This window comes from Amblyomma maculatum, chromosome 11, assembly GCF_055883805.1.
Source record: "Amblyomma maculatum isolate TAMU_Amacu chromosome 11, ASM5588380v1, whole genome shotgun sequence".
NCBI lineage: Eukaryota > Metazoa > Arthropoda > Arachnida > Ixodida > Ixodidae > Amblyomma > Amblyomma maculatum.
The window spans coordinates 149,473,842-149,501,480 of record NC_139354.1 but is presented as its reverse complement, the minus strand read 5'-3'; the positions used below and the strand labels follow the sequence as shown (position 1 = coordinate 149,501,480).

The 27,639-nt window shown below is 46.2% G+C and overlaps 1 protein-coding gene across 2 annotated transcripts in view; it reads right to left on the bottom strand.

The window, feature by feature from the left end:
* Positions 1-3,385: 3,385 nt before the first annotated feature.
* ASPP (Ankyrin-repeat, SH3-domain, and Proline-rich-region containing Protein) overlaps positions 3,386-27,639 on the bottom strand; it is a 91,393-nt gene continuing 67,139 nt past the window's right edge. For both annotated transcript variants that reach the window (XM_084584596.1, XM_084584597.1), the window contains 3 exons: positions 18,524-18,690; positions 7,504-7,721; positions 3,386-3,593 (listed from right to left, as the gene is read on the bottom strand). In XM_084584596.1, coding sequence (XP_084440722.1) covers positions 3,549-3,593; positions 7,504-7,721; positions 18,524-18,690 — 430 coding nt within the window. In that variant the 3' untranslated portion in view covers positions 3,386-3,548. The remainder of the gene's footprint in view (positions 3,594-7,503; positions 7,722-18,523; positions 18,691-27,639) is intronic.

Below are 27,639 nucleotides of genomic sequence, written 5' to 3'. Positions count from 1 at the left end.
CATCCTACAGACACAATTTTTTTCCTGCAGCATTCTCACATCATCCTCTATCGATCACAATCATACTTTTGATTCTGTTTCGAGAACTACGGCTACGAACAAGTTCTTTACACAAGCCTAGAAAGGCTTTCGTCTAGAGTGAACTATCACTCTACTTTCATCTTAATAAAGGTTTTTTTTCTCTCTGTCCATTTTGGTAGCCGGGTGTCTTAACCATTGAGACGCCGTAATAGGGTTATGCCATCGTGATAAAAGGCACAAGTGCCACCAACGAATAGTTTTCAATGAGCTAACGCTCGATATATGTTAACGCATCAGCGTCGAGTCATTTTTTCCAGGTCGCACGAAGTTTGAATTAACGAGCTTGTATTGTACCAAATCTTCATAAGTAAGCCTCAAACTATTCTACAACCACTTCCATGTTATACTGCACTGCATCCTCCCATTTCGGCCAAAGATGTGAGAAGCGCAACAAATTGATATCATAATCGATGTTTTATCCATTGGCTTCCGTGCCCTACCCCAGGTAGCACCGAAATATCAGAGCAACGTTACATATTTCTTTCAGCCAAACATTATTTTGATTTTGTTATTGTCCTTTTTTTTCTAATGTTTTAGCAATGTTACATATAAAGATTGGCATGTTTCTATAAACATTTAAACAACATAAATCTATTATGTGTGCAACACAAATGTAACATTCGTGAAAATGTAGAGCAACCTTGCAGGAGCGTGTAGGCCCACCTCTCGTGATGGTACTCAGCCTGCACGCTTTGCAAAGACTACAATACAGCACAACTCCATAATTCAGCCTTCCTACCCTCATCCCTGAACAAATAGCATAGAGTCATACCTTCTATGTCCATCACCGACAAGTATTCCACGAGTGATAGTAGCAAATGTATAATGAGCAAAACTTTCAAACAAAATATTAAGACTGCCATTGCATTCCACGGTGGGCATCATCTTAATGCTCTACTAGTTGTAAAAAAAGTGCTATTGAAAAAGCATAGTTACTGGAAGAAAAAGGGCAAAAGTGCTTGGACTCAGTGGGCATTCAGGAGACAATATTGAAACATTTGTAACATTAAAATAATCTTTAAATGCACCATAAAACATTAAATAACATTATTAAAGCATTCAAGACATTAGTAAAATGTTTCTTTTGAATATTGTAATGTTGTTTTTGTCACAGAATGTTAGGAAGCATTCAGACAACCTAGATAACAATTTTATAACATTATTCTAATGTTTGGTGCTACCTGGGACGTAGCTGTTCGTGTCTGGCATTCTGCATATAATTTTAGAAATTTTTTCACCACAAAATTAGCGATAGATTTCGCTAAACCTGTCGAACTATTTTGTTGTCGCAAATAGTCACTGCACATTCAGGCTCAATATGACTTTAGTGTTTGGAATGCCTTAAACATACAAGCATGTGAAGTGCGGCTGCGCATTTGTTACATTCGCATCAGCCCTCAGATTTTTTGCCTTGTGCCTTGCATAGCTTCGAAGGATTCTGCTTTATCTTGTTGGTTGGCGTGGGAGCAGCAGATGGGTTCCTTCGTCCTTTGGCAGTGGTACTGGGGAAGAACAGCTGCTTCTAAAATCTCTTTACGAGATTTACTTTCCATCAGTATAGTGAATCTGCTTGCCGGTCGATTTCACTAAGACCGCTGTTGGAAACAACAATGTGCATGATGTAAAAGATTTTTCGTACCCTTTTGCGTACCTACTCATAGTCTGAAAGGAAGCCAGTTGTTGGTCCTCACGGTCCATTCCTCCAGATTCCTCCCATACTAGTACTGTTGCAGAGAACCTTTGCTTTCAAAACTGGCATGCTGTTCCGATTCTTCTCTCCTGTGTCAGTTACAGCGGCTGTATTGTGCCACGTTGAAAGCATAGTTACCTGCTTCTTGCCATGCAAGGGCCATGATCCCTCGTGAATATAGAGCTTTGCATTCACCATTTTTCCTTTCACACTTTTTGAATTCCTTCGGCATATTCTTGTGGTAATACGAACTGTGCCTATAGCATTTGATAGTTCAGCGAAAAACGTAGCATTAAGACAGGACAGAGCTACATCTGTTCTGTCCCCGTCTCTCTAGTCCTGTCTTAACGCAACGTTTTTCGCTGAACTATGTCATGAAATAGCATTGGTGAAGAGTACTAGTTATCCATGTAATGTGTATGGCCATCAGAGGGACGTTTATCAACAAAGTCAATGACAACTGCTTCACTGCACAAAAACTCGGTCGTAGCAGGTGTTTTTCACTTTCTCCGTTGTAGACGGCAAACCTGAGGCAGCATCCACTTGAATATTCACACAGTTTATAAAATTTTAGTCCAAATCTTGCTCGTTTTGAGGGGATAAACTGTACATTTGACAACTGACAACAAAATTTCACGAAACTTTCGTTCACTGAAAGGTTCACTTCTGGACGACATGGTGTGCCGATACTTTACTATGTGGTCAAGCACAGGCTGTACTTTAAAACAGCTCACCTTCATTTCAAGGAAAAGTGTTATCGCAGAAATGCAGATAACTGTACAGTGCTCTTTTTTTCTTGACACATCAACACACACATGGCAAAATAGCCCTTCATTTCATTGTCTCCTGCCAAGTGGGATCGGGTTACAAACGCTGCCTTTTGCAAGCAAAGGTGCTTGTATACAAAGTGATCATGTTCCAAATCTCTCCGAGGAGCCTGCCGAACATTCCTAAACCACTGGGACTCTCACCTGCCTGTATTTGGACGGATCTCTTGATGTCTGGTTGACCAGTGAATGGAAGCTTTACAATACCTTCCTTTCCCAATCTTCTAGTTTTTGCACCATTGAAGATGGTGCTAACGAGCCCAATACATCAACATGAACTTATATCCTGATCGACATCACTGTCACTGCCAGAATTGGAATCTCCATCATCTGAGGGAATGTCATCATCTTTGCAAACATCGCTCTCAGCATCACTGTTGAACACAACTCAAGAATTGCCGCCCCAATCAAATTACGACTTCTCTGTGATGCCATAGCGATCACAAGACAGGACAGCAAACTTTCCGCGCATTAAAAAAAATGCAACACTCAAAGATTGTGGGCAGCCATATCCATCTGGTGGTAATACATGAAGCAAAATGCTAAAAGTTGCTTGTGCTGCTATCTATGAAACATTGTCGGAAACAGCCTTTATCCCAGGCCAGTGAATCTCCGGTCAGAGCTACTTGGGCCTCATCCCTCATGGCTGCCCATGGAAGCCGATGGGTTAAAACACTATGGTCCCTAGTGTAGTAAGCTGCCTAAGAAGCCCCGGTCGTGCAAAGAGACGCAGCTCAGCTGTCACAATTTGTGTTTTGGATATGAGCTGGAAGGATCAGAGGAGGAACGCGTTTGAATGCTTTATTGCATCTGTCTCTGTTCTGTGTAAAGGCGGCCACACAGAATGCGTGAACGGTCCAGAGACGCTGTAGACCTGAGCTTGTGGCTGTGGCAGAGAGAGTGCAAGGCTTCTTCAGAGAATTAAAAATATTTCTGGACAACACACAAATTCACTCCTCTGGGCTTGGTCGGCAGGGCTGCACCCGTGGGTAGAGCTGCACAAAACAGGATAAAGGACGACGATGTAAAGGCTGCGCTGATTATGTGTGCTCTATGACTGAACACATAAACAATGCACAATTGTAAGTCGTAACTAGGGCTACTAAAGATTTTTTTTAAATATCCCTAATTCCCCTAATTCAGAACAAACCATTTGCAATATTCTATGAGAAGCAGCGATAAATTATATGAAGGAACCATGGAATTTTATCTATCAGTAACATTCCCCATAAAAAGATATGCGAGCTTGCTAGGTCAGTTCGATAAATGATTACAAGTTGCCTCACAATGAGAGGATAACAGCCACAGGATAAAGGCAAATTGGACATTTGCACAATGCATTAGGCGAGCAGAAAAGAAAGAGACTTAAGTGATTCGAAATTTTGTTGTTTTCCTATTATTTCTTTTTCCTCAGAGGGTGCCCAGCTGCCTAGCTGTGTTTCCCTCTTACCTCTCCTTCCCTAGCATGATTGTTGCCAACTCTATGAGCAGGCACACCATGACTCTTTCCATCTGCTGAAGGAAATGCGAAATCACCACCAACATCTGGCCATCTCTGCATCGACGTCAAGGTGCCCTACACTTCCAGCTCGGAATAAAAGGTGCCCCCTCAAAATAACAGTTCCCCACATAAGAGCAGGCACCCCCCCCCTCTCTCGAAAAAAGACAGCCTTCCCTCCATTCTAAGCAAAAGTGCATAGACGTCGTCTTGTAGTGATGAATGTTCTTGCATTTTGTTTTGTTTTACTACTCCCACCCCCTCTGTAATGCGAAAGTCCTGAGGGTACAATAAATGAAATGAAATAACTTTTGCTGTTTATTGTTTACTTTTCTTGACAGAATCATGCACATACACGCAGTGAGTACCACTGAGCAGGGCCCCCATTCTTAGCGGGAGCCACAAAAGGACATGCAAATCCTACAGGAAACAAACCAAACGTTCTCACACTGTTCATGTTATTTGGGAATTCAAATTAATTTAATTCAAAGTCTGGTTTGGTTTATAGGGTTTAACATTTGAGATAGACGCTATGAGGCAAGCCGTAGCGGACCACTCTAGAAAAAACAACTCCGAACATCATGAAAAGTCTAGACGACCATTAACAAAAAGTAGCAGAAGACTGGTTCAACATTCTGCTCAATAAACTGTTACGATGTTTTGCAAGATTTAATTTTTGCGATGCTGAGTGGATTGACATCTCCAGGCCGAAGAGAGAATTTCATACAACAAATGTATAACTTAGCATTCCAAAAAGCAAATTGTGTTCAATAAAATGTGAGGAAATTTGTTTCACAAAATGCACATCCTGTTAGAAAACAGGAATGATGGAAATTGCTGAATGCTAGAGTGCAGCCAACGCAGTTGATAGAAAGCTTTTTCGGAGTACTTCTCTTTGAATTTCAGCAAGGAAACTTTGGGACAGCACAGGAAGTGAGCCACGGAGGCTGACACAACGTTTTTCAAGACATTAATTCCCTGGAGGCCAATTGCACCGCCTGTGCATTAACGCAAATGCGTAATTGAGCTTGATGGTAGCACATCACTAGCAGAAAAAAGATACTGCATACTCGATAATACTAACCTGATTGCATTTGTGCATTTACATAAGGTCTTGTTTAAAGGAACACTAAAGACATCCAAAGATGCTATGAAAATCTAATAAACTACATTTGGTAACACTGTCGCCGGCAGCAAAAAATCGAATTGCTGAGATATTGCGATAAGAAGTTGAGGTTTTTTTCTTGTTCCCGCCGGTCGAATTCAAACTGTGCCCTCCGACTACGTAGTCGGAGTTGAGTGACGCACACTATGACGTAAGCGGAGATTCCGTGATAGCTAGCGAGCCGGCGCGGCCCGCGGCGTCGCATCCCTCAAGGGCCAACATGGCAACAGCCTACTCGCAATGACGGCCACAGCCGAAATAAATAAAACGATGAAGAGAGTAATTTACCGAGCGATGGGCCCATAAAGGAAGAAAAAAAAAAAACATAGAGCGCTTGTAATGCACAATACTTTACATGTTTCTCAAGCTTTTGCGCTCCTTCTTGCACTGCGTATAAACAAACCGAGCCCTCGGTCATCGCAACGCTTTCTGACATGTTTACATACAAATAAGATTTAGTTACCAGCAAAATAGTGTCTTCGCTGCTGCGCTTGTCAGTTTTGTAGCTTCGTCGCACTTTTTTCCTTCAAGGTTCGTGCTACAGCTCCGTGTTTAGCTAAAATTACGTCCACGGTAGCAGAGCATGACCGAAGTGCCGGCGCCACTAAATTTGCCAGCGCTATGAAATTCCACATGTTAAAATGAATCCAGTGCACAATATAGTGCGTATAGGCATCCAGAACATTAGTTGCAAGTCGTGAGAGCAGGCAGCATGCGCCGATGGTCAAGAAGTTGTAATTTTTAGACCGGCAGCAGAAACATTTTATTGTAAATGGGGCCATGACATAAAGACCGGAAATATTTCCAGCGTTCTCGTGGCGCGACATAGCCGAGCGGTTAGCGCCGAACGTACGGATTAAGCAGTGGAGAGTTCGAATCTTACCGCTACTGGCGTTTTTTTTTTTTTTTCTACGAATCGATTTGTTTTTACTTTTTGTAATGTATTTCTGGTGCTTCGTTATTTTTAGTTTTTACTTTTTACCCAAGGCCCTTTTTTTCGCCGGGCGACGAGCGCAATATATCGATGCTCTCCTTGGTATGAGCGGCAAGTATGCCCCTTTTGTTTACGACGCCTGCAAATAGTACGTTGAAGGTCTTGTTGACACAGTATGTTGGTCAGATGTGCCATGATTTAGTAAACAATTGAATGATAATGCGTTTTTCCTTCGGTACTTAGCATATGTATGCTTTTCGTGGCGTACGTAGCTGCAGTCGAGCGGTCAGGTCGCAGTCGAAGCGGCGACGGCGGCGATATGTTGGCGTAGAAGTGTGAACGAAGGAGCGTGTCGGCGGCAGCGGATTTCGCTCGCTCGCGCCTCCGAATGCTCAAATGGGCACCAGCAAGGCGCATCTGCTGCTCCAAGCTCGTAATTCAGGCGCTGCAGGTCCAAACAAACCATCCTAGTGCGCACGAAATTCCTGAGCAGAAACATAACCAAAACTGAATTGGGCGCCTGTGGCGCCTCCAAGTATATTTTTGTATTTGCCTTGCAATGTTTACGTTGTCTTTTCGCCGTCGTTTACGTATGATAAAAGCGTGTTATTATATTCGAGACAAAACCTACGACTGCATTCAAACGGGCAACGTAATTCGCATTTGTCAGCCTCCGTGATCCATAGCGCGTCACGTGATTTGTAGCTGCGCGTTTCGGCTATGGCGGCGATACCTGTATTTCTGTTCTTCCTCTTTACTACCTTATAACAGCTCTGTTTTTAGTAAGAGTGTATTTTTTGTAATCAGGAATTGGCATTCTATCGATGCAAGCCCACTTCAGTTTTCTCTTTAGTGTCCCTTTAAGGCCTTAGCTATCTCTGAAAGGCCACTCATGCTACTCTGCTGTCAGTGCCGTCTCATAAAGTATAGACCCACCTTAATTGGAAATCAGTTTATTCAAAGTTGCGGATTATTTGAAATGAAGTAATGGTACTATCAACTTCAGGTATGCTTTTTTTGCTCTAAAATTTGCATAATTCATCAAAAGTCTCTTGGTCTGAATGCTTGAGTGGACTGCGGTACGGAACAGAATTGGATAAAATTCATTTGCTTCGCTGATGCTTTAGCGTGCACTGCGTGGAGTTAATCAAGAATGCAGCAATCAGGCTAATGAAGACTAATCTAGGAGAGTGCAGGTAATTTAGGCACAAGACAAGGGAGAGACACGAGTTTTCAGAATTTCAGCCCCACAATGCTGCCATATCTACGCGATAGCCAACCTTCAGCAACAAAGAATGGGAAACGCACCCCGAGCAAGTTTCGAGGAAGGTATCCTTCGCGACCGTCACGGAGGCGCGCCCACCACCAGCCACAGGGCTGCTCTGTGTCACCCTCGGCTCCTCCACGCCGGAGGATCTGTACCATGTCACCCTGCTGGAAGCTCAGCTCATCCGGCTGCCTGGCCTCGTAGTCAAACACCGCGTATGCCACACCACCATTCGCCACACCCAGCTTCTCCTGGACCCCTGCACGGGAAAGATGGAAACAAGGCCTTGATCACTTCTATACCCGTCACCAGCTTGGTTAGGTTCACTTTAGGGTGAGGGCCCTAACTGTATTTAGCCTCCGACAATTGTACCGGCTTCCAAAATGCTGGTTAGCACCTCTACCTGTCCTAGAGGCACACAAAAAAGATGTCAACACGCACTGCACCCCCATACAGATGTTCACATTCAATTAAGAGTGGATAAATGCAATGTGCAAGTCTGCTGCAAGCAGTTACAGTGAAATTGATGGTGATTATTACTTTTCTTTGTTATTCCAAAGAGATAAGCAGTACACTTTCGAAGTGACAAAATAGACCTAGCAAATGAAAAGGAGGTAGAGGTACATGCACCTCTGTGTGTTCAGTGAAGACAATTAAGTCGAACCCGGATATATCGAACTCGAAGGGGATCGCGAAATAGTTCGATATATCGATAATTCGATATACAAAAATCAGCTTGTGATGGCCCTTACGATGCGAAAAAACGATACCGTATTTGTCGCGTAATCAACCCACTCGCATAATGAACCCACCCTCCACTTTTGCACCCGAGAATTTGAACAAAAAAAAAGCGTTAAGGCCAGCTTGCTCACATGCAAGCGATTGAGCGATCTCAGCGACGAGCGGCAACGACAGAGCGAAAAATTTTTTAACTTGTTGGAACTGCGTCCCTCTCGCTGCTCGAGTCACCGCGGCAGCTCAAAACAAGGTTTCTGTGTCGCCGCGGCATAAATCGCCAGCGTTTTCGAGCGTTTTTGCTTGCATGTCGATAGCACGCGTCACTCCGTTTCGGTCGTCTCATCCACAGCTCATTGGCAGCGTGCCAAAATGCTGCGCAGCGATAACGTCGGGGCGCGTTTATCTTTTGATAGCTCCTGCGGTGGCGGGGAGCGAACTTGGCAGAGTGCCCTTGAAGGCTTGATTGCACAAGCCTGGTTCGATTTATCACGCTTCATTGATCGCAGCAGCTGAAGCGTGCTTTCGCTGATTCATACATGCAAGGATAAACGACTCCCGAGAAAAAAAAAAAAAAAAAAAAACACCCGCCGCTTCTTAACGTCCGAACAGTACAACGATAAGAAAGGATGACTCGCAAAAAAAAAAGAAAAAAAGAAAAAAAAAACAACAACAACAAAAAAAAAAAAACAAAACAAAGAGAGAGCTGTCGCTTTTTAACGTCCGCAGGCGCCACAGCCACGTCAGCCGGCCGCCGCAAGCAGAGGGTTTGCAACAAACGCTGCAGAAAACATCCGACGCCTGTCTGAAAACGGGCTGAACTGGCTTGGCGCATGCGTAGCGCGTGCTGAAGGAGAGAGATAGCTCGGCAAAAGGATGGGCACACCCACGCACATGGCTTGCAATCGTCATATATTGGCGCGCGGGAAACGATAACTGCTAACTGCAGATGCGTGCGGCTTTGGGGAATGGGTGCGGCGCTGCCCAGACCAGCCGTCGCTGAACTGTTTGTTCCTTCTCATTCCTTCCGCGCATGGCTTGAAAACGTCACGCGGCAAACGGCCAAGGGTGATGCGATCGTCTTTGGGAAAGGCACATTTTTCAGTGCGTGGTGCGGAGTTCGATATATCGAACGACCGGTGAAATTAAGTTCGATATATGACACGGCTTTCTTATAATTTTACATGGGATTTTCAAGGGGATATTCCGTGAGTTCGATATAACCAACATTCGATATATCCGGGTTCGACCGTATAGCATAATTTCGCACAAAAAAAGAAAAAAAATGATCGTAATCATCCCATCTAGCCCCACCATATCCACCACTGCAAGCCTCTTCCGCACCACTCCAACTGAACCAGTCTCATGGCAGCTGCAGACACTGTACAAATCACACCAGGCTGAGGGGAAGGGGAGGGGGGGGGATTAGGCTTAGTGCACATAACAATACAGGAGAGCAAAAGCTTTCAGAGCAGTTCTCACAGTGCACCTATGATGTGATCCTTCGCAAGGAGCAACCTGAACGTTCAGAACAGATTGTGAAAGTATGAAATGCCATTTCAAATATGGAGTAACTAATTACACCATGAAACATTAGAGGCACAAGTTGGCAGTGCTGCCTATGGCAGCCTATGTAAGCAAAACTTACCAAAATATATTCCACATAGCTAATGGGGACAGCTAGTCATTTCCTGCTTCTGGGAAAGAGAGTCATGGCTAGCCTTGACCGCCTGGTAAAGAGCAGAGACATTAGTCTGCCAACCAAGATCCGTATAACTCGTGCTATGGTCTTTCCAGTTGTGATGTATGGATGCGAGAGCTGGGCTGTGAAGAAGGCTGACCGCTGAAGAATTGACGCGTTTGAATTGTGGTGCTGGCGGAGACTCTTGAGAGTTCCTTGGACTGCCAGGAGATCAAATCGGTCGGTATTGTCGAAAACCCCGACTGCTTATTGCAGGGTCAAATTCTAAAGTTAAAGCTCAGCTACTTTGGGAAGAGAGGAGTCGCTGGAGAAAGATTTGATGTTGGGAAAGGTTGAGGGTCGCCGGAGAAAGGGTAGGCAGCGAACGCGATGGTTAGATGGCATCATTGAGGCGCTGCAGATGAAGTTATGTGATGTTAGGAAGATAGAGACCCAAAAACGTGGCGTGATATGGTCCATAGGCTCACAAACAGTCTGACACGACTGAACGAATGAACTGAACTGAGTCATTAAAAGCTAGTCTTCTAAAGAAAAGCACAACAAGCACACTTTGGCAGCAGCAGTGGCCACAAGAACCCACAACTAATTTGTTTCCACATATGATTGCAGGTTGGTGGCTTTGTCATTATGTGTCTTAGTTAAATTTTGCTATACTACTGCTGCTGCCAAAACATTTGCCATGTCTAAATTTCTGAGTGCCCTGAGTGTAATGAGAATGTGTCAGAGTCAAATGATGGCGTATGCTGCGCTGTTTGTCACACTATACAGTCAAATCTCGATATAACGAATCCCGCGGGACCGCAAAAAATCATTCGTTATTTTGAAATATTGTTGTAATGAAAAATCTGCGATTATAAGCCAGTGGTCAAACCTAGGTATGAAAATGACGTACCTTGGCAGTAGGCACGTGTGTAGACAAGCAAAACCTCAAGTGAAAAGGTTGCACTAACTCCAAAGCTGATTTATTTGAAGAAATCCATTATTTTCTTCTGCCGCGTGCAGCAAGCACGACCGCGCACTACATTACACCACTACAGCACATACACCTTCCGCTTTCCGGAATACCTCATCGCGTGCGTGATTGCACCGAGCGATGAAAGTACGAACTTTGTCCATGTGAAAAAAAAAAAAAAACACATCGGAGCTTTTATGACCCCATCTTCAATGCTCCCTGAGCTTTGAAAATCTTGTCTCGGTCTTTCATAATGATCGCGGCAGTCGATGGGGCAATGCTAGCTGTCTGTAGAGGCCGAATCGCTTTTTCCCTGCGTCGATTTCTTGCAGTGAAAGCAGTTGCGTTCATATCTTCTTGGAACTTTGCTGGCTAATATCATCGCAAATCTCGCACAAACTTCGCAATAAGATAATTAGCGGCAAAAAAAAAAGAAGAAACCGTCCCGCACATGCGAACGCACGAACGACCGAGTCGCGTACGGCACACAACACAGGAAGAAAAAAAACGCAGGCAGCTAGGCCTGCTGGCTACTGCGTAATAAACCATAGCTTCATGGTGGCGCTAGGAGCTGGTCCTAGATGTCCTGATGATGATAGCTATAGCCCACGGACCATACACACAGAAACGGCGGTTTCTGTTTCGTTTCACGCGAGAGTTGCAAGCTGCGGTGCTGTTAATTTTAGCCAAATTCGTAATACTGATGTTCCAAAATTATAGAACAAGAAATAAAATATGTTCGTTATTCTGAAATATACGCTATTTTGAAATTCGTAATTCTGAAATAGTTTTACATTGAAAACATGACAAATCTGCCGGGGATTCTTAAAAAATTCGTTAATTTGAAAAGTTCGTTAATGTGGTGTTCATAGTAACGAGATTTCACTGTATATCGTATGGGTAAATGCGCTGGCGTCTTGAGACTATGTTAAAATCAAAATGTGACGTATATCGCAAAGCTTGGAGGTGCCAGCAGTGCAGAGGATCTAAAGTTCAGTCACAATGACCTGAGAAATCCGAAGGTAATGCTGATCAAGAACGTGATATATAAATCATGCTTCAGACAATCAACCAAAAGCTTAACATTCTAATGCCGCTGAAAGAAACGGTCGATGGCATCGAGGATGCCGTACAGTTCATGTCCAACCAGATATCCAACTTGCTGCAGCGCGTAGAACAAAATGAACGTGACATAAAGGAAATAAAGAGCAGAGTAGACAAAAGGTAAAAGACTTGCGCAAAAAGTAGATGAAGAAAGAGACGTGACAACAAGACAGAGCACTCTGCGCTCTGTCTTCTTGTCACGTCTCTTTCTTCATCTACTTTTTGCGCAAGTCTTTTACCTTTTGCTAATATGAACCAACTCGCCCAGAAGAAAGTACTTATAGAGTAGACAAACTTAAGGCACAGGAGAAAAACACTGAGTGCCAGAAGACCAGATCGGCTAACTGGAATGGCGACATCGGCGAGCAAACTTGGAATTCCATGGAATTCGAAAAAGAGGTAATGAAGACCTTTTGACAGAAATAAACACTACATATCGCCGAAAAAATCTAGCTACCACTGCTCACGATCAAGATGTAGATGTAGTTCATCGATTGGCAGCGAGGCGTGATAAAGTTCCTGGCGTTATTTGCTGGTTCACTAAGCAAAGCGTCAGAGACACGTGGTGGCTAAATACCGTATTTACTCGCATAATGATCGCACTTTTTTTTTTTAAATACTGACGCAAATTTCGGGGTGCGATCATTACGCGGGGTAAATTTTCTACAAAAAATTTTTGAGCACCGAAAACGCAAACAAGTTGCAGGTCACACGTCTTAGAACATATATCTCGATTACAACCAAAAATAAAAGCTGAGTAAGGCTTACCTTTGCAATAAACACGCACATTAAGCATCACATGGAGTGCACAATGCCCATTTATTTTTTTTCGTCAGTACTCTAATCAAAGTCTGAATCCATGCCATCCTCGCTTTCACTGCTGCACGACTCATCGGAAACGGCAGTGTCGTCGCTGGGAGCATCTTCACAATCCCACAAGAAGTGATCTTCCGTTCCATCCAAAGCGTTAGATATGCCTGTCTTCTTAAAACTCTTAGCCGCTACCTCGTCAGGGATACTGCTCCACACTTCTGTGATCCACGAGCACAGCATCTCCACGGATGGCCTTCTAATCTTTCCGCTCGGCGTCAAATCATGCTGGCCCATCGTCATCCACTCAGCATAAAGTCGTCGAACGTTGTCCTTGAACGGTTTGTTCAAAGACACGTCGAGAGGCTGCAGCAGCGAAGTCAGGCCGCCAGGAATGACTGCAATGTCCGTGCGCAGCTCTTTAAGCTTGGCACGCACGCTGTCCACAAGGTGACACCTAAAACTGTCCAAAACCAGAAGCGAGGGAAGCAGAAATGCTTCTGGTCTTCTTCCCCAAACAGTCTTGATCCAGTCGACTATCAGATCTGCAGTCATCCACCCTTTCATCTGTGCACGTATATGGATGCCACGGGGAAAGTTTCCCTTCGGAATAGTCTTCCGTTTGAAGATCACGTATGGTGGCAGCTTCCGCCCGTCGGCCGTCACAGCAAGCATGACTGTGCATCGCTGTTTTTCTGCGCCAGACGTCTTCACGAGGACGCTCCGAGCACCCTTCTCGTTCACAGTTGTATTCCGGGGCATGTCGAACATCAGTTGAGTTTGATCGGCGTTTCCAATTTGCGACATGAGGTAACCGCATTTTTCGCGAAGCCTAGTGACGAAGTGATGGAAGTCTATCACTTTGCTTTCATACGCGGCTGGGAGCCGCTGGCACAACGACGTCCGCCGCCTCAGGGAAAGTCCATTCCGTCGCATAAAGCGAGTCGTCCAACCGGAGCTAGCGCGGAAATCCTTTGCGGCGATTACCAGCTTCCTGGCAGTTGTGCGCGCCTGTGTCTGTATCGTTTCTAATGACACTGCACAACCATCCTTGCGCAGGTCCCTCACGTATTGAGAGGACAACGGACGAACTCCACATGAGCTCTGCTGATTTCGTGTTTTTACCCTAGACAGTGAGACCCTACAATACTTCCGTTGATATCACCGGTTTCCTGAAGACGAGCGGAATCCAGGGACACCAACCAGAAGTACGTAAAAGGAGTTTTGACCATTTTAGGTCAACTTTTCCCCGTGACCAAGCCAGATGCCTCGCTAGGCCTACTGCGCCGCGCCGAAGAATACGGAGCTCTGCGTCGCAGTGGCGTTCGCCACCTGCGTCGCAGCAGCGTTCGCCAGCTGGGCTGCGCCGTGGACCGTGCCCGCGCGCCGTAGTTCGCCATGAGGGTCACCGTAGAAGGCATCCCAATTTCTCGAGAAGAATTAGCAGCTAGTGATTGGTTGACTAAAGTAAACAAGCTCCGGGAAGCGCGAACAACATCAGGGCCTGCCGTGCCAGATTTCCCTGGAGACAAAGCGGGACCAGAGACGTGGGAGTCTCTCCTGTGTACTTCCGAGCCAGCAGACCAACGCTGGCTTATCCAACGCGCGGTGGAGGCCGCGGCATCCCAAAGAATCCCCGCCGACCTCCTCTAAGTCAGCGCAACCGGCCCTTTGACTGGTCCCCTGCTTTTGGGCGCAATAAAAGAGTTCACCACCACCACCCTCACGTATTCTAGGACCGCCTCCTCAACACGAGGGAACTTGCCTGTTTTGAGTCCACGGAAAGCCCGCCGTGTCTTGTTCGTAGCCATCAGCTTCTCGTGCTGCTTCTTCCAATAGCGTACCCTCATTTCGTCCACGCCGAAATGCCTACCAGCAGCGCGGTTGCCATGCTCCAGTGCATAGTCGACAGCCTTGAGCTTGAACGCGGCGGTGTAACTGGCATACCGCCCCATGGTGAAATGGCGTAAACTCGCACAAAAACACAAAGCACGCTACGACGCTGCCGAATTGCAAAATGGCGAACGCCACAAAGCATGGAATCATGGGAACTCCAACGTTACTAGACTAGGTTGGGAACTCGTCGGAATGCATTCGCTGCGGGATGACTGCAGATCAACCACCAGGCGGCTCCATGTTCGGGGTGCGATCATTACGCGGGGAATTTAAAAAATGAAATTTTGACCTCAAAATTCAGGGGTGCGATCATTACGCGAGTGCGATCATTATGCGAGTAAATACGGTAGGAGGAAAGTGGCCGATTCGAGCAATGAATTGCATCTGCTGGAAAACTTGACTAAAAGAAATCGAGAGCTGTTGAAAGAAGTAAAAGAGTGGGCAAAGGCACACAATCACAAGTATGTGTGGCACTAGAAGGGCAGAGTATTGCTAAGAAAGTCTGATGGCATATCAGCAATTCACATAAGGAAAGCATGTGAACTCGAACGTCTCACTTGGGCTACATTTAGTACATTGTATGACTGGCATTGACCCTAGCATTTTTACCCAATACGCTCATCCTGGTGAACTTAAAAGCCGTATCGGATCAAGGTTTGCAAAAAGCTTGAAGTGTCTTCATTTTAACGCTCAATCAGAAACAAGGAGTTAGAGTCCTGCAATGAATCCTTTTATATCATTATGATCTCTGAAACATGGTGCATCAGTGAAATAGATATTCCTCGGTTAGATAGTTATCAAACATTTTTTTTTAAATCGTGTAACTGGCCGCGGAGGCGGTGTTTGCGTTTTGCTTAGGAAAACATTCCAGGCAGAGTTGCTACCTATGCTCATTACACCCACAAGCGATTTTGAAATTCTGTCCACTTGTTTGGTCTCGGCAACATGATTTTTGTTGCATGTTATCGTCCCCTTCATGGCTGCATTACCAATTTCCTTTGTTTTCTTGAATCATTATTTTTGTATGTTTGTTTAAAGTTGGTGTTCCGTGGTGATATAAACATTAATTTATGTCTCAAATAAGCATGCTAAAAATCTACACGTTCTATTGAAGATGTATGGTCTCTCGAATGAAATTAATTCACCAACACGCATCACAGCTTCTTGCTCGTCTTTACTAGATGTTTTCATAACAAATTTTGAAGCTCGCTGCCTTACATCTAGCATCATCACTTATGATATCAGTGACCACTTACCTATTTTTCTGTGTTAAAAACACTAAAATTAAGCTTGATAGTTCAAAAGACCACTTTCAGGTAATTAATGATGAAACTCTCCTAAAATTCAGAGGCACACTAGAAAATGTCGACTGGAGCAGTACTCTTCACGAAACAAACCCTAACAAGGCATATGAATTGTTTTTAGGCATCGTTAAAAGCATATAGAAAGTTTTTCATAAAAGTAGCAAGGTGCAAACTCTCTATATGGAAACCATGGGTTATTTGTCAGCATATGAGTAAAATTACTGAGAAGCATAAATTATATTATAAATTTAGCAAAACGAAAGAATGCAGTGATTTGCAGAAATTTAAAACATACCGTAATTGCTTAAACAAAGAACTTTATTGAGCAAAAAAGGAGTACTATGCAAACCAGGTAGCTACTGCAGGTCGTACGGATGTTGTGTGGAAAAAAATTAAATGATCTTTTCTCTGCCTACAATAGTCACAGCGATATTGTTACCAACCAAAACAGGATTAAAATATCAGATAAACAATTAGTTTACAAATTTAACAAGCATTTCATTAGCCTTCCTAACCCCCCTGCAGGTACAATGACCTCAGTAAAATCCCTCTGAGTACTGAAACCATATTTCTGGACCCCATCGAAAATAATGAAGTACAAAGCGTGTTTGAAAAGCTTAATACAGTCAAACCTCGATATAACGAACATGCATATAAGGAATTATTGAATATATCGAACTCTTCCGAAACATTTTTGTCAAACACATGTATTTTTAACTTCCCATACTGAACGGGGTTCGGCATAAAACGGATATTACGAACTTCATGACGCCAGGCACTACCTCACTTTAACATCATTGTCTCAAAGCGTGCCGAGATTGAAGGCAATGCAGCGCTTTTCGGCCCAAAAGCTAAGCAGGCTAGTGGAGCCAAGTATGGAAACTTCGATGAGGCTCTTCTGACCTGGTTCAAGCAAGCTCGCGCTGCCGGCGTCAACTTTGATGGCAGCATTTTGCGCGAGAAGGCAGTGGACATCGCCCACAGACTGGGCATCACGGACTTTACGGCGTCGAATGGCTGGATCGACCGTTTCCGGAAGAAGCACGGCATCGCAAACAGGACAGTAAGCGGTGAATCAGCAAGTGTGAACTTGGCAACAGTCGACGATTGGAAGGCCACACTATCTGCTGCACTAATTGAGGGCTATGCGCCTCGTGACATCTACAACGCCGATGAAACGGGCCTTTTTTGGGCCTTTTTTTTTTTCGGGTGCAGCCGTCGAAATCCCTAAGCCTGAAAGGAGAAGCGTATCACGGAGGCAAAAACAGTAAAGAACGATTGACGGTGCTCCTTTGCTGCAACATGGATGGTTCCGATAAGTTAAAGCCATGGGTAATCGGCAAATATTGAAATCCGCGGTGCTTGAAGAACACTCGCCTGCTGCCAGGTCACTACAGAAGTAACAGTCGTGCGTGGATGAAGTGTTCGTTGTTTGAAGAATTTCTTCGCTACTTCGACAACAAGATGGGATCCCAGTGCAAGAGTGTTCTCCTTTTTCTAGACAATTGTGCTGCCCATCCAAGAGACCCGCAGTTTCTTCAGAACGTCAAGCTTGTGTTCTTCCCACCGAACACTACAACCCATCTGCAGCCGCTGGATGCCGGCATCATAAAGAACCTGAAGCATTCCTACCGGAAGTGTGTTGTGAAGCGCTGTCTTGCGCGTATTGATCGTGGACAGCAGCCTACGACCATTTCGGTGCTTGACGCTATGCACTATGTCGCTTCAGCGTGGGCTGCAGTGGCCGCATCAACTGCACAGCACTGCTTCGCGCAGAGTGGCTTTTGCACGGACGGCGAAGGGGAATTTCCTGGCACAGACGCTGGGGAGTCAGAAGCAGCCTCTTGCGATCAAGAGCTCACTGAGGCGATGGATGCGCTGGGTGCCACGGGACTCACATACGACGACTACGTCGCAGTAGATGCTGCCATCGTGACATCAGAGTGCCAGAGTATCGGTGATATTGTTGCGAGCTCAGTCGCGAGTGAAGCCGCAGGTTGTGATGACGAGCTTGAGCCACACTATTCCGAGGATTTGTCAGATCCGAGCGTTGGAGAAGCGGTCGCGGCTCTGGACCTCCTCTGTAGGTATGTCGCACCTCAAAGCGACGCGGACAGCAATGCGGCTTTCCAGGCTATTGAGAAGCACTTGGTGTTTTCTAGCGAGCGAAAGAAACGGCAGTCCATAATTCTTGATTTTTTTAAAGTCCTAACGTCACTTTGCGAAAATAAATTGTTTGAAGTGAAAGCTGCACCATTCTCGATCCTTTTCGGAGCCTTCCTCACTGTTGTGTTTTCCCGGTTGTTACGTTTTTTTTCTCGGACCAGTGAAAAACGTATGAACGGGTTTCTACTGTACCTGCTATACTCCGTCCTTGATCCCAGAGTCTCAATGCCTGGTAAACCCTGGACCTAGAGTAAAGCCACCTTACAACAGACGTGTACTCAAGAGCAATAAATTTCAACATCGCAAGTAGTATGCGGGAGTCTTTGAATGCGGCCTCTATCGGATGCACTGAGCCACTGTGGTGGGTGTCAGAAGAATAAAAATAACAATACCGTAGAGGTACTCTGAGCAGCTGTCGAAGCCCTCCTCATCCTCCTCGCACTTGTCGGCGGCCGTCTCGTGGTCGCTGAGGGTGGCGGCAAACACACATGCCCCGTGCTCCACCAGGAAGCGCACCATGGCCAGATTGTTGCAAGATGCGGCACAGTGCAGGGGCGTCCTGCACACACGTGTCAGCCAGCCAGTGAGGACAAGGTAGCACTACTCTATCATTGAAACATTGAGCCAATTTTAAGGCGCAAGTCACAGAGAAGATCCACTTCATGTCTGCGTGCCTTTTTGTTTACCAGGCACAATGAGCTGCAAAAGAACACACCTGCAATTTATATAATCTGGATTTGCACCACATGCCAGGCAAGCATGAAAAGATGCCCTGCCTTTTCCACACCAGCAAGAACACTCCCCTCGAGGAAGAATGTTTCCACAAGGGCTTCCCCCACACTTTGGAGTCAAAGTGCAAAGAAGTTATCCTCTGGAAATGTGGTTGTCTTGCGTGGAAGCACTCTATACAGTCGAACCCAGATATATCGAACTCGACGAGAAACGCGAAATAGTTTGATATATCGATAATTCGATATACGGAAATCGTCTTGGGACAGCACTTACGATGCGAAAAAACGATACCGCATTTGTCGCGTAATCAACTCACTCGCATAATGAACCCACCCTTCACTTTTGCACTCGAGAATTTGCAAAAAAAAGAAAAAAAAAAACGTTAAGGCCAGCTCGCTCACATGCAAGCGATTAAGCGACGAGCCGCCGCAGCCACAGAGCAAAAAATTTCCAACTTGTTGGAACTGCGTCCCCTCTGCTGTTCGAGCCACTGCGGCAGCTCGAAACAAGGTTTCTGTTCCCACTCCATTAGGGTCGTCTCATCCACAGCTCATTTCTTGGCAGCGTGCCAAGATGCTGGGCAGCGATAACGTCACCTGGTGTGTTTATCTTTTTATAGCTCCTGCGGTGGGGAGCAAACTTGGCAGACTGCCCGTGATGGCTTGATTGCACAAGCCTGGTTCGATTTATCACGCAGCGCTTGGGGCGGGCATAGTCCACTGCCACAAAATATTGGAAAGCGTGGTACAGTAGCTTCAAATGCTGTTTGAAGCGAAAAATGCTAAAAGCCGGTGTCATGATCGCAGCTGACCGCATGCTTTCGTTAATTCATACATGCAAGAATAAATGACTCCCGCAAAAAAAAAAAAAAAAAAAAAAAGCCGCCGCTTCGTAACGCAATATCTTACGCTACGCCGTGCGTACAGCACAACGATAAAAATAGACGACTCTCAGAAAAAAAAAAAAAAAGGATAGATCTGCCGCTTGTTAACTTCCGCAGGCGCCATAGCCACATCAGCCGCTGCGCGCAGAGGGTTCGCAACACACGCTGGGGAAAGCGTCCGACGTTCTGTCTGAAAACGGGCTGAGCTGGCTTGGCGCATGCGTAGCGCGTGCTACTGCGAACAAAGGCCGGGAAAGAGAAAGGAGAGAGATAGCTCGGCAAAAGAATGGGCACACCCTTGCGCTTCGCTCTGTCGCGTTTTTCCCCACTCGTTCCCACCGGTTCTCTCTGGTTCATTCACGCACATGGCTTGCAAATGTCACGTGTTGGTGCACGGGAGACGATAACCGCAAATGCGCACGCCTTTAGGGAATGGGGGCGGCGCTGCCCTAGCCCAACTGTCCCCTCTCATTACTTAGGCGCGGGGCTTGAAAACGTCACACAGCAAACGGCCGAGGGTGATGCGATGGCCTTTGGGAAAGGCACACTTTCCTGTGCGTGGTGCGGAGTTCGATATATTGAACGACCGGTGAAATTGAGTTAGATATATGACGCGGCTTTCCTATACTTTTACATGGGATTTTCAAGGGGATATTTTGTGAGTTCGATATAACCGAAATTCGATATATCCGGGTTCGACTGTACTGTTTTCCATCACGCAGTGCAACTGTAAAGGGTCACTGCTCTTTCCAGTCCCTGAAAAAGTGTGCCTCAATCGCAGAGCACGTGAAACAATTTAAGTGGATTCCTTTTCTAGACAGAATCCTATGGACACCGAACGAATGTCCGCATGTTATCTGAAAGTTCATCTTGACAAGAGTCACAGAAAGGGGAAAGAATACACATACATGCACACACTGCCACAGAGCTGAACAACTAGGCGCATGTGACACTGCAGTACTGTATGGTGAGGTGAGACCATCACAGCAGGCCACGCGCGCATACATGAACATGAGAGGAGTGCACGGGCCGAAAATTTTAGCCTGAGCCCAGCCCGGACCCGACACTACAGACACGAGCCCGGTCCGGTCCGGCTCTGAAAGGACCTGACCCTGGCCCGTCAATCTTTACTTGCAGTCGAAGCAGTGATACAGAAGAAAATTTTAGGGTGATAATTTTTATCCAAGATCATGAAATGCTGAGTATATAAAGACAGCACATACGTACGATTACCTTATTGTGCAACAACAAGTTATGCATTGAATTGAGGCATTTGCGGCGCTCCTGGACCCCTATGCTTGTTCACTGACTGCTACCAAAAATATGTTCTCGGCGAGAAGGAAAGGCGGGTCGACACCGAAAAACAACTCGGAAGCTCTCGCGTGGGAAGGACGAGAGAAAATGCTGCCATTCTACCCATCGCTCTATGGCCGTATTCACGCTTTCGCAAAAGTTGCATGTGTCGGCCCGGCCTGGCCCGCCAGAGACAAATACAGTCGAACCCGGATATTTCGACTTTTGGTTATATCGAACTCACGGAATATCCACTTGAAAATCCCATGTGAAAGTATAGGAAAGCGGCGCCGTATATCGAACTCAATTTCACCGGTCGTTCGATATATCGAACTCCGCATCAGGCATTGGGCGGTGCGCCTCCTCCAAAGATCATCGCATCACCTCGGCCGTTTGCCGCGTGACGTTTTCAAGCCACGCGCTGAAGTAATGAGAAGGCACAGCTCAGCGGCGGCTTTCCTATGCTTTTACATGGGATTTTCAAGGGGATATTCCATGAGTTCGATATAACCAAAATTCGATATATCCGGGTTCGATATAACCGGGTTCGACTGTACTTCATTTATCTAGACACATAAACTCCCTCAAACTAGAGCATGGAGTCCAGGGACCTTGGCCTGACAGTAACTGTTTCAGCCATCTTTTTCTAACATGCACATCACTGTTACCATCGCTTACCAAAGCAATGCCAGTGGAAATTCCTTCAAAGACTCTGGTTAATGTCACACTTTTGGCTGAAGATGTAGCGAAGATGTAAGGGCTACTTGAGTCTATCGTATTTGCACGATCTAACGCACCCCCAATTGTAACGCACAGTAACACTTTATGCCTGGAAAGCGCGAAAATAACCTGGCGCCGATTCTACTACGCACAACAAATAATGCAGTGAAGAAGCGTCTGAAAATTTCTTAGAACATTTAATGGAACAAATTTGGCACTCACAAACACAACCATGAGATGTGGACGTCATAGGTTACCTGCCGTGAAAGTTGGAAGACAGCTCTTTCTCGCTGTTCACCAACAACAAAAGGTTATCTTGTACACGCATGACCACTGCTAGCGGAAGGGTCTTCCTCACGCCATGAATCCGTCTCGCAATGTGTCCGAGTGTCACTCTCTCATTGAGATCGTGTGAGGGCTTGCTCACGGAGCCAGTCGCTGTATGCTGCGCATGCATGGCACGCACGCGATCTTTTACGGGCTTATTTAAGCCATGATACCATGATTTAAGCACACATCAAGCGGTTGGACAAACAAAACAGAGGAGGTTTACCGGAAGCGTCCATGCTGGAAGCTCACTGGCTTGCTCATGCCGATGTCAATGTTGCTGGCCAAGGTTTATTGAGCTGCTTCATTTCGGGTTTTGAGATTTTGGTTTCGGTTTTTAAGATTTTTCAGTTTTGAGTCCAAATGTCACGCGCATGTATTTTTAAACACTCATTTTCGGGAAAAAAAGGTGCTTATTAGAATCGTGCAAATACGATATATGTGAGTGTGCGAGCAGCATATGCTCATGTATATATGCAGCATATGCAAGTATGTACAAGGTACTGAAGTGGTTAAAAGTTCCCAGAACGCTCCGAATAGCCGAGGAACAGTTGCTGTCCGCTATCGTGGCGCTGCTATCGGATGTGCGCCCCGCCGCGCGACGGTAGCGAGGGTATGCACTGAGAGGGGGTTCGGCCCCTTCGTTCTCGCTTTCCTAGATAGCAAATCAGTGAAAAAGATAGTGCTGCGCGCGCCTTCGCGATTCCTTCTTCGAATTCCACTGCGCTGCAGCCCCTGGTTCGGCTGATGACCGTTCGCGGGAGTGAAGCGTGACGCTATCTCAATATCTAGTTGCACTATGCGTGCTTCTCCATTTCTTTCGCCTTCTTGGGGTACAATAATTTGCGTTTAACTTGGCATCAGCTCTTGCACAGTATACGGGGCCGTCACTGTGCCTTCTCTAATTGTGTCGTTTGCTGCCAATTTATTGCACACAAATTGGGGTAGCCCACGCATTGTTTGCTGGTGTTTCTGAAGGGTTTTCGTTGATGCTTGACTGCCATTTCGTTCTCAGACACAATTAGTATGTGCTAACTCACCAACGTGAAACACAGAGTGGAGCACTTGAATATTTGCGCGTGTTGGGGAGTTAACAAGTTGCCGATGCTTCTGCAAAATATTTCATGGTTTTGCACGCAGTATGAACTGTCAGGGTTCGGTTTTCAGTGCTTTGCATATGTTTTTCTGCTCTTGCGAGAATGAAAAGCACACTTTCCCATATTGTCAGAAAACAAGCGGACAAAGAAGGCGTCTCATGACACATGGTCAGATTACTAATTCTTTTAGATTAGAAAACGTGCTCTTCAACCCGGTCCGCTTTCTAAGCACAAATTCGCTGCCCGCTAGTTTTCTGCCAGCTGAGAAAAGTACTCTTTCCTTTCTCTTGAAAGCAGGAAGGCGAGCGCAGGTGCTCAAAACACAACCGTGACAGTTCATACTACGTAAACTCTATTAAACTCTATCAGGAAATGTCAGTACAGTCGAGTCCACTTATATAACAATATTCAAGTGCCACAAAATTTCCATTGTTATAACCGATAATTGTTATAAACGGTTTGCATGAAAAAAATGCGTAACAACTGCAGAGAGGGGTCACGGACAGCAAGTGACATGCGAGCTCCGCTGAGACATCGTTTTGGTGGCCCCGAAAGGGGTCTGCAAATAATGATTGATGACCTAGACAGGAAAACTAGAAAGGTAGGCTTGAAAATTAATATGCGAAAGACTAAGGTAATGTTCAACAGCCTCGGGAAGGAACAGCAGTTTACATTAGGTAGCGAAGTACTGGAAGTAGTAGGCGATTATGTCTATTTAGGACAGGTAGTAACCGCAGATCCGGACCATCAAAAGGAAATAACAAGAATAAGATTGAGATGGAGCGCATTTGGCAAGCACTCGCAGATTATGACTAGCAGCTTACCGGTATCGCTCAAGAAGTATACAACAGTTGCATCTTACCTGCACTCACCTATGGGGCTGAAACGTGGAGGCTAAACAAGAAAGTTCTACTTAATTTGAGGACAACCCAGAGGGCTATGGAACGAAAAATGGTAGGGGTAACATTAAGAGATAGAAAGCGTGCAGAGTAGGTCAGAGAAATAATTCAAGTTACCGACATTCTAGTGGAAATTAAGAAGAAGAAATGGGCATGGGCAGGACATGTAGTGCGAAGAGAGGATAACCGATTGTCGCTTAGGGTAACAAACTGGATTCCAAGAAAAGGAAAGCGTAGCAGGGGGCGACAGAAAGTTAGGTGGGCGGATGAGGTTAAGAAATTCGCGGGGGTCAAGTGGATGCAGCTAGCACAGAATGGGTTAAGTGGAGAAATATGGGACAGGCCTTCGCCCTGCAGTGGGTATAGTCAGGTTAATGATGATGATGAAAGGGGTCTTGTAAAAAATACGAGAAGGTTGCCGCGGCTCCCCTCAGCTTGAGAAATCCCGAAGTAACGCTGGGGTGAAGAGAGAGAGAGAAAGACGAAACTTTTATTTAAAAGCAGAGGAGATTGGAGCATGCAGGCCCCTGTGGTGAAATCGCCGCAAGCATCTCACCACGTACATACATCTCACTGGCTTGCACGAGAAAGCCCCATGTCCGTTAGCCTTGCTTGCCTCACGCGAAGTGTGTCGACATCCTTCTCCATGGCATCTAGATACACCACGTAGTGCAGCGGAAGGTCCCTCGCGAAAATAAAGCCTCAGAGGGACTGAATCAACTGCAGGGCCTCTTGTGAGAACAATGATGAGGCAGCCTGCCCTACCGAGTCATTGTCGCTGTCGTCGCCGTCACTGTCGTCGTCAGGCGCCTTGTCGAACGCATTTGCACCCACTGTCAAGCGAGGACTTTTCTTTGTCGAACTTCTCAGAGGAGCAGATGATCGTCTACACCGTCGGTTGCGATAGTGCGTACTCCTTCGCGATACTGCACTTGTCTCCAAATCAATAGCCGAGCGCTTTCTTTTCACTGGCAACGTCCGATAATCAGCGGATGGATCAGCCATCTTACGTTTAGGCGGCGATTAAAACGAGACGAAGAAACCGTGAGGCCAGTAACGACTTCGACGCAATCAACTTGCACAGACAACCAAATTCGTTTGCAGAACTGCGCAAAATGAGGGGCGAGCCGGTGAGTGAGCAGATCAGCGGATCAGCGCTGTCAGCGCGTTGGCGAAGTCCATTTGTGTTTCGAGGGGTGGAAGGGCAGCGGGAGAAAGGCGCGCGGGCTTACAATGCGGAGAAGGCCAGAAAACAGGTTCTATTGTATGAGTGCGCGGCGGGGAGGGTGCAGCAGCTGGAATTTCTTTATTCTTTTCCAAGGATTTCGCATTCAACTACAGTCGAACCCGGTTATATTGAACCCAGATATATCGAATTTTGGTTATATCGAACCCACGAAATATTCCCTTGAAAATCCCATGTAAAAGTATAGGAAAGCCGCGTCATATATCAAACTTAATTTCACCGGCCGTTCGATATATCGAACTCCGCACCACGCATTGGAAAATGTGCCTTCCCCAAAGACGATCGCATCATCCTTGGCCGTTTGCCGCGTGACGTTTTAAAGCCATGCGCGGAAGGAATGAGAAGGAACAAACAGTTCGGCGACGGCTGGTCTGGGCAGCGCCGCGCCCATTCCCCAAAGCCGCACGCATCTGCAGTTATCGTTTCCCACGCGCCAATATATGACGATTGCAAGCCATGTGTATGGGTGTGCCCATTCTTCTGCCCAGCTATCTCTCTCCTTCAGCACGCGCTACACATGCGCCAAGCCAGCTAAGCCCGTTTTCAGACAGACGTTGGATGCATTCTCCAGCGTGTGTTGCGAACCCTCTGCGTGCGGCGGCTGACGTGGCTATGGCGCATGCGGACGTTAAGAAGCGGCAGCTCTCTGTTTTTTTTTTTTTTTTTTTTTGAGAGTCATCCTTTCTTTATTGTGCTGCTCGGACGTTAAGCGAGGGAAGGGGGGGGGGGGGGGCAGTTGTTTTTTGTTTTCGGGAATCCTGCATGTATGAATCAACGAAAGCACGCGGTCAGCTGCTGCGATCTTGGCACCCGCCCCAAGCGCGGCGTGGCTTGTGCAATCAAGCCATCACGGGCACTCTGCCAAGTTCGCTCCCTGCCACCGCAGGAGCAATCAAAAGATAAACGCGCCCGGATGTTATTGCTGCGCAGCATCTTCGCATGCTGCCAAGAAATGAGCTGTGGATGAGACGACCGAATCGGAGTGCGACATGCAAGTGATAACGCTGGCGATTTCTGCCGCGGTGACACAGAAACCTTGTTTTGAGTTTGAGCTGTGGCGGTGGCTCATACGGCAGAGAGACGGTTTCAACAAGTTGGAAATTTTTTGCTCTGTCGCTGCCGCTCATCGCTAAGATCGCTTGCATGTGAGCGAGCTGGCCTTAACGCTTTTTTTTTCCCAAATTCTCGAGTGCAAAAGTGGAGGGTGGGTTCATTATGCAAGTGAGTTGATTACACGACAAATACAGTATCGTTTTTTCGCATTCTAAGTGCCGTCCCAAGCCGATTTCAGTATATAGAATTATCGATATATCGAACTATTTCGCGATCCCCTTCGAGTTGGATATATCCGGTTTCGACTGTACAAAATTTCGCAGAAAATACATGCAAGAGCAGCAAAATTCAATCAGAGAAGACACAGCAACTCGGAGGGTGCTTACTTGGGTCACGTCCATTTATGCAGGCGCAAGGAACTGCATTATCGCAGCCTGCTTTTTTGCGTTGATCGCGTTCCGTATTACGCCCTGTTCCACAGTTTGCAAACACTCAACAAGGGCAAACACACTGCCCTCAATAGCACTGCAGTGGCGGTGCAGCAAATCCAATGCAGCAAGCGCTTCTTGTGAACTAGCAATGTTCTCATCAGGGTCAGCCTGAGCTTCATCGGGATGTTCAGAGACTTGCGCAGCGATTTCGACGTCCGTCAGTATAGCCGAGGTCGGTGCGATATCGTCGCCACCTACAAAGTCTTCTACAGTCATTGTTGCGGGCATGTCACCAACAAAACGCGAAAAATCGTTCCAGGCCTCATCGAGCTCGCGGAGCTCTGCTTCTGCTTCGTCGGCATCATCAACATCATCACTTGCTGCAGGGGTTCTACTGGAACAAAACCAGCGTGCCGAAAGCAGTTGGCAATCGCTTCGCCTTTCACATTGCCCCATGCCGCTTAAGGGGGGACACGGGTCTTGCGGACCAAAAAATCGCGAAAAAATCACTTTTTAGAAAATGTGATTTGCGAAATCAGTAGCTCTTTATCTACCTATCTGCTAAGTTTTTCATCTCTAGGGTCGGTATTTTAGTCACAATGCCAATTTATATAATCGATGTCGCCCAAATTTGGGCCGAAAACGACCCCCGAAACAACCATTTTCCGCGAGGCGTAGCTCCCATTTTGTGCGCGGCACCGTAGCCATCTTGGTCTCATTCGAAAGAGCCGCCTTTCGTCTTCAAACTGCCGCCTCCGCTGTTTACATTCGCCCATTGGTCGCATAAAAAATAGCAAAAAAGAAAACGTGGCATTTGCAATCCCATT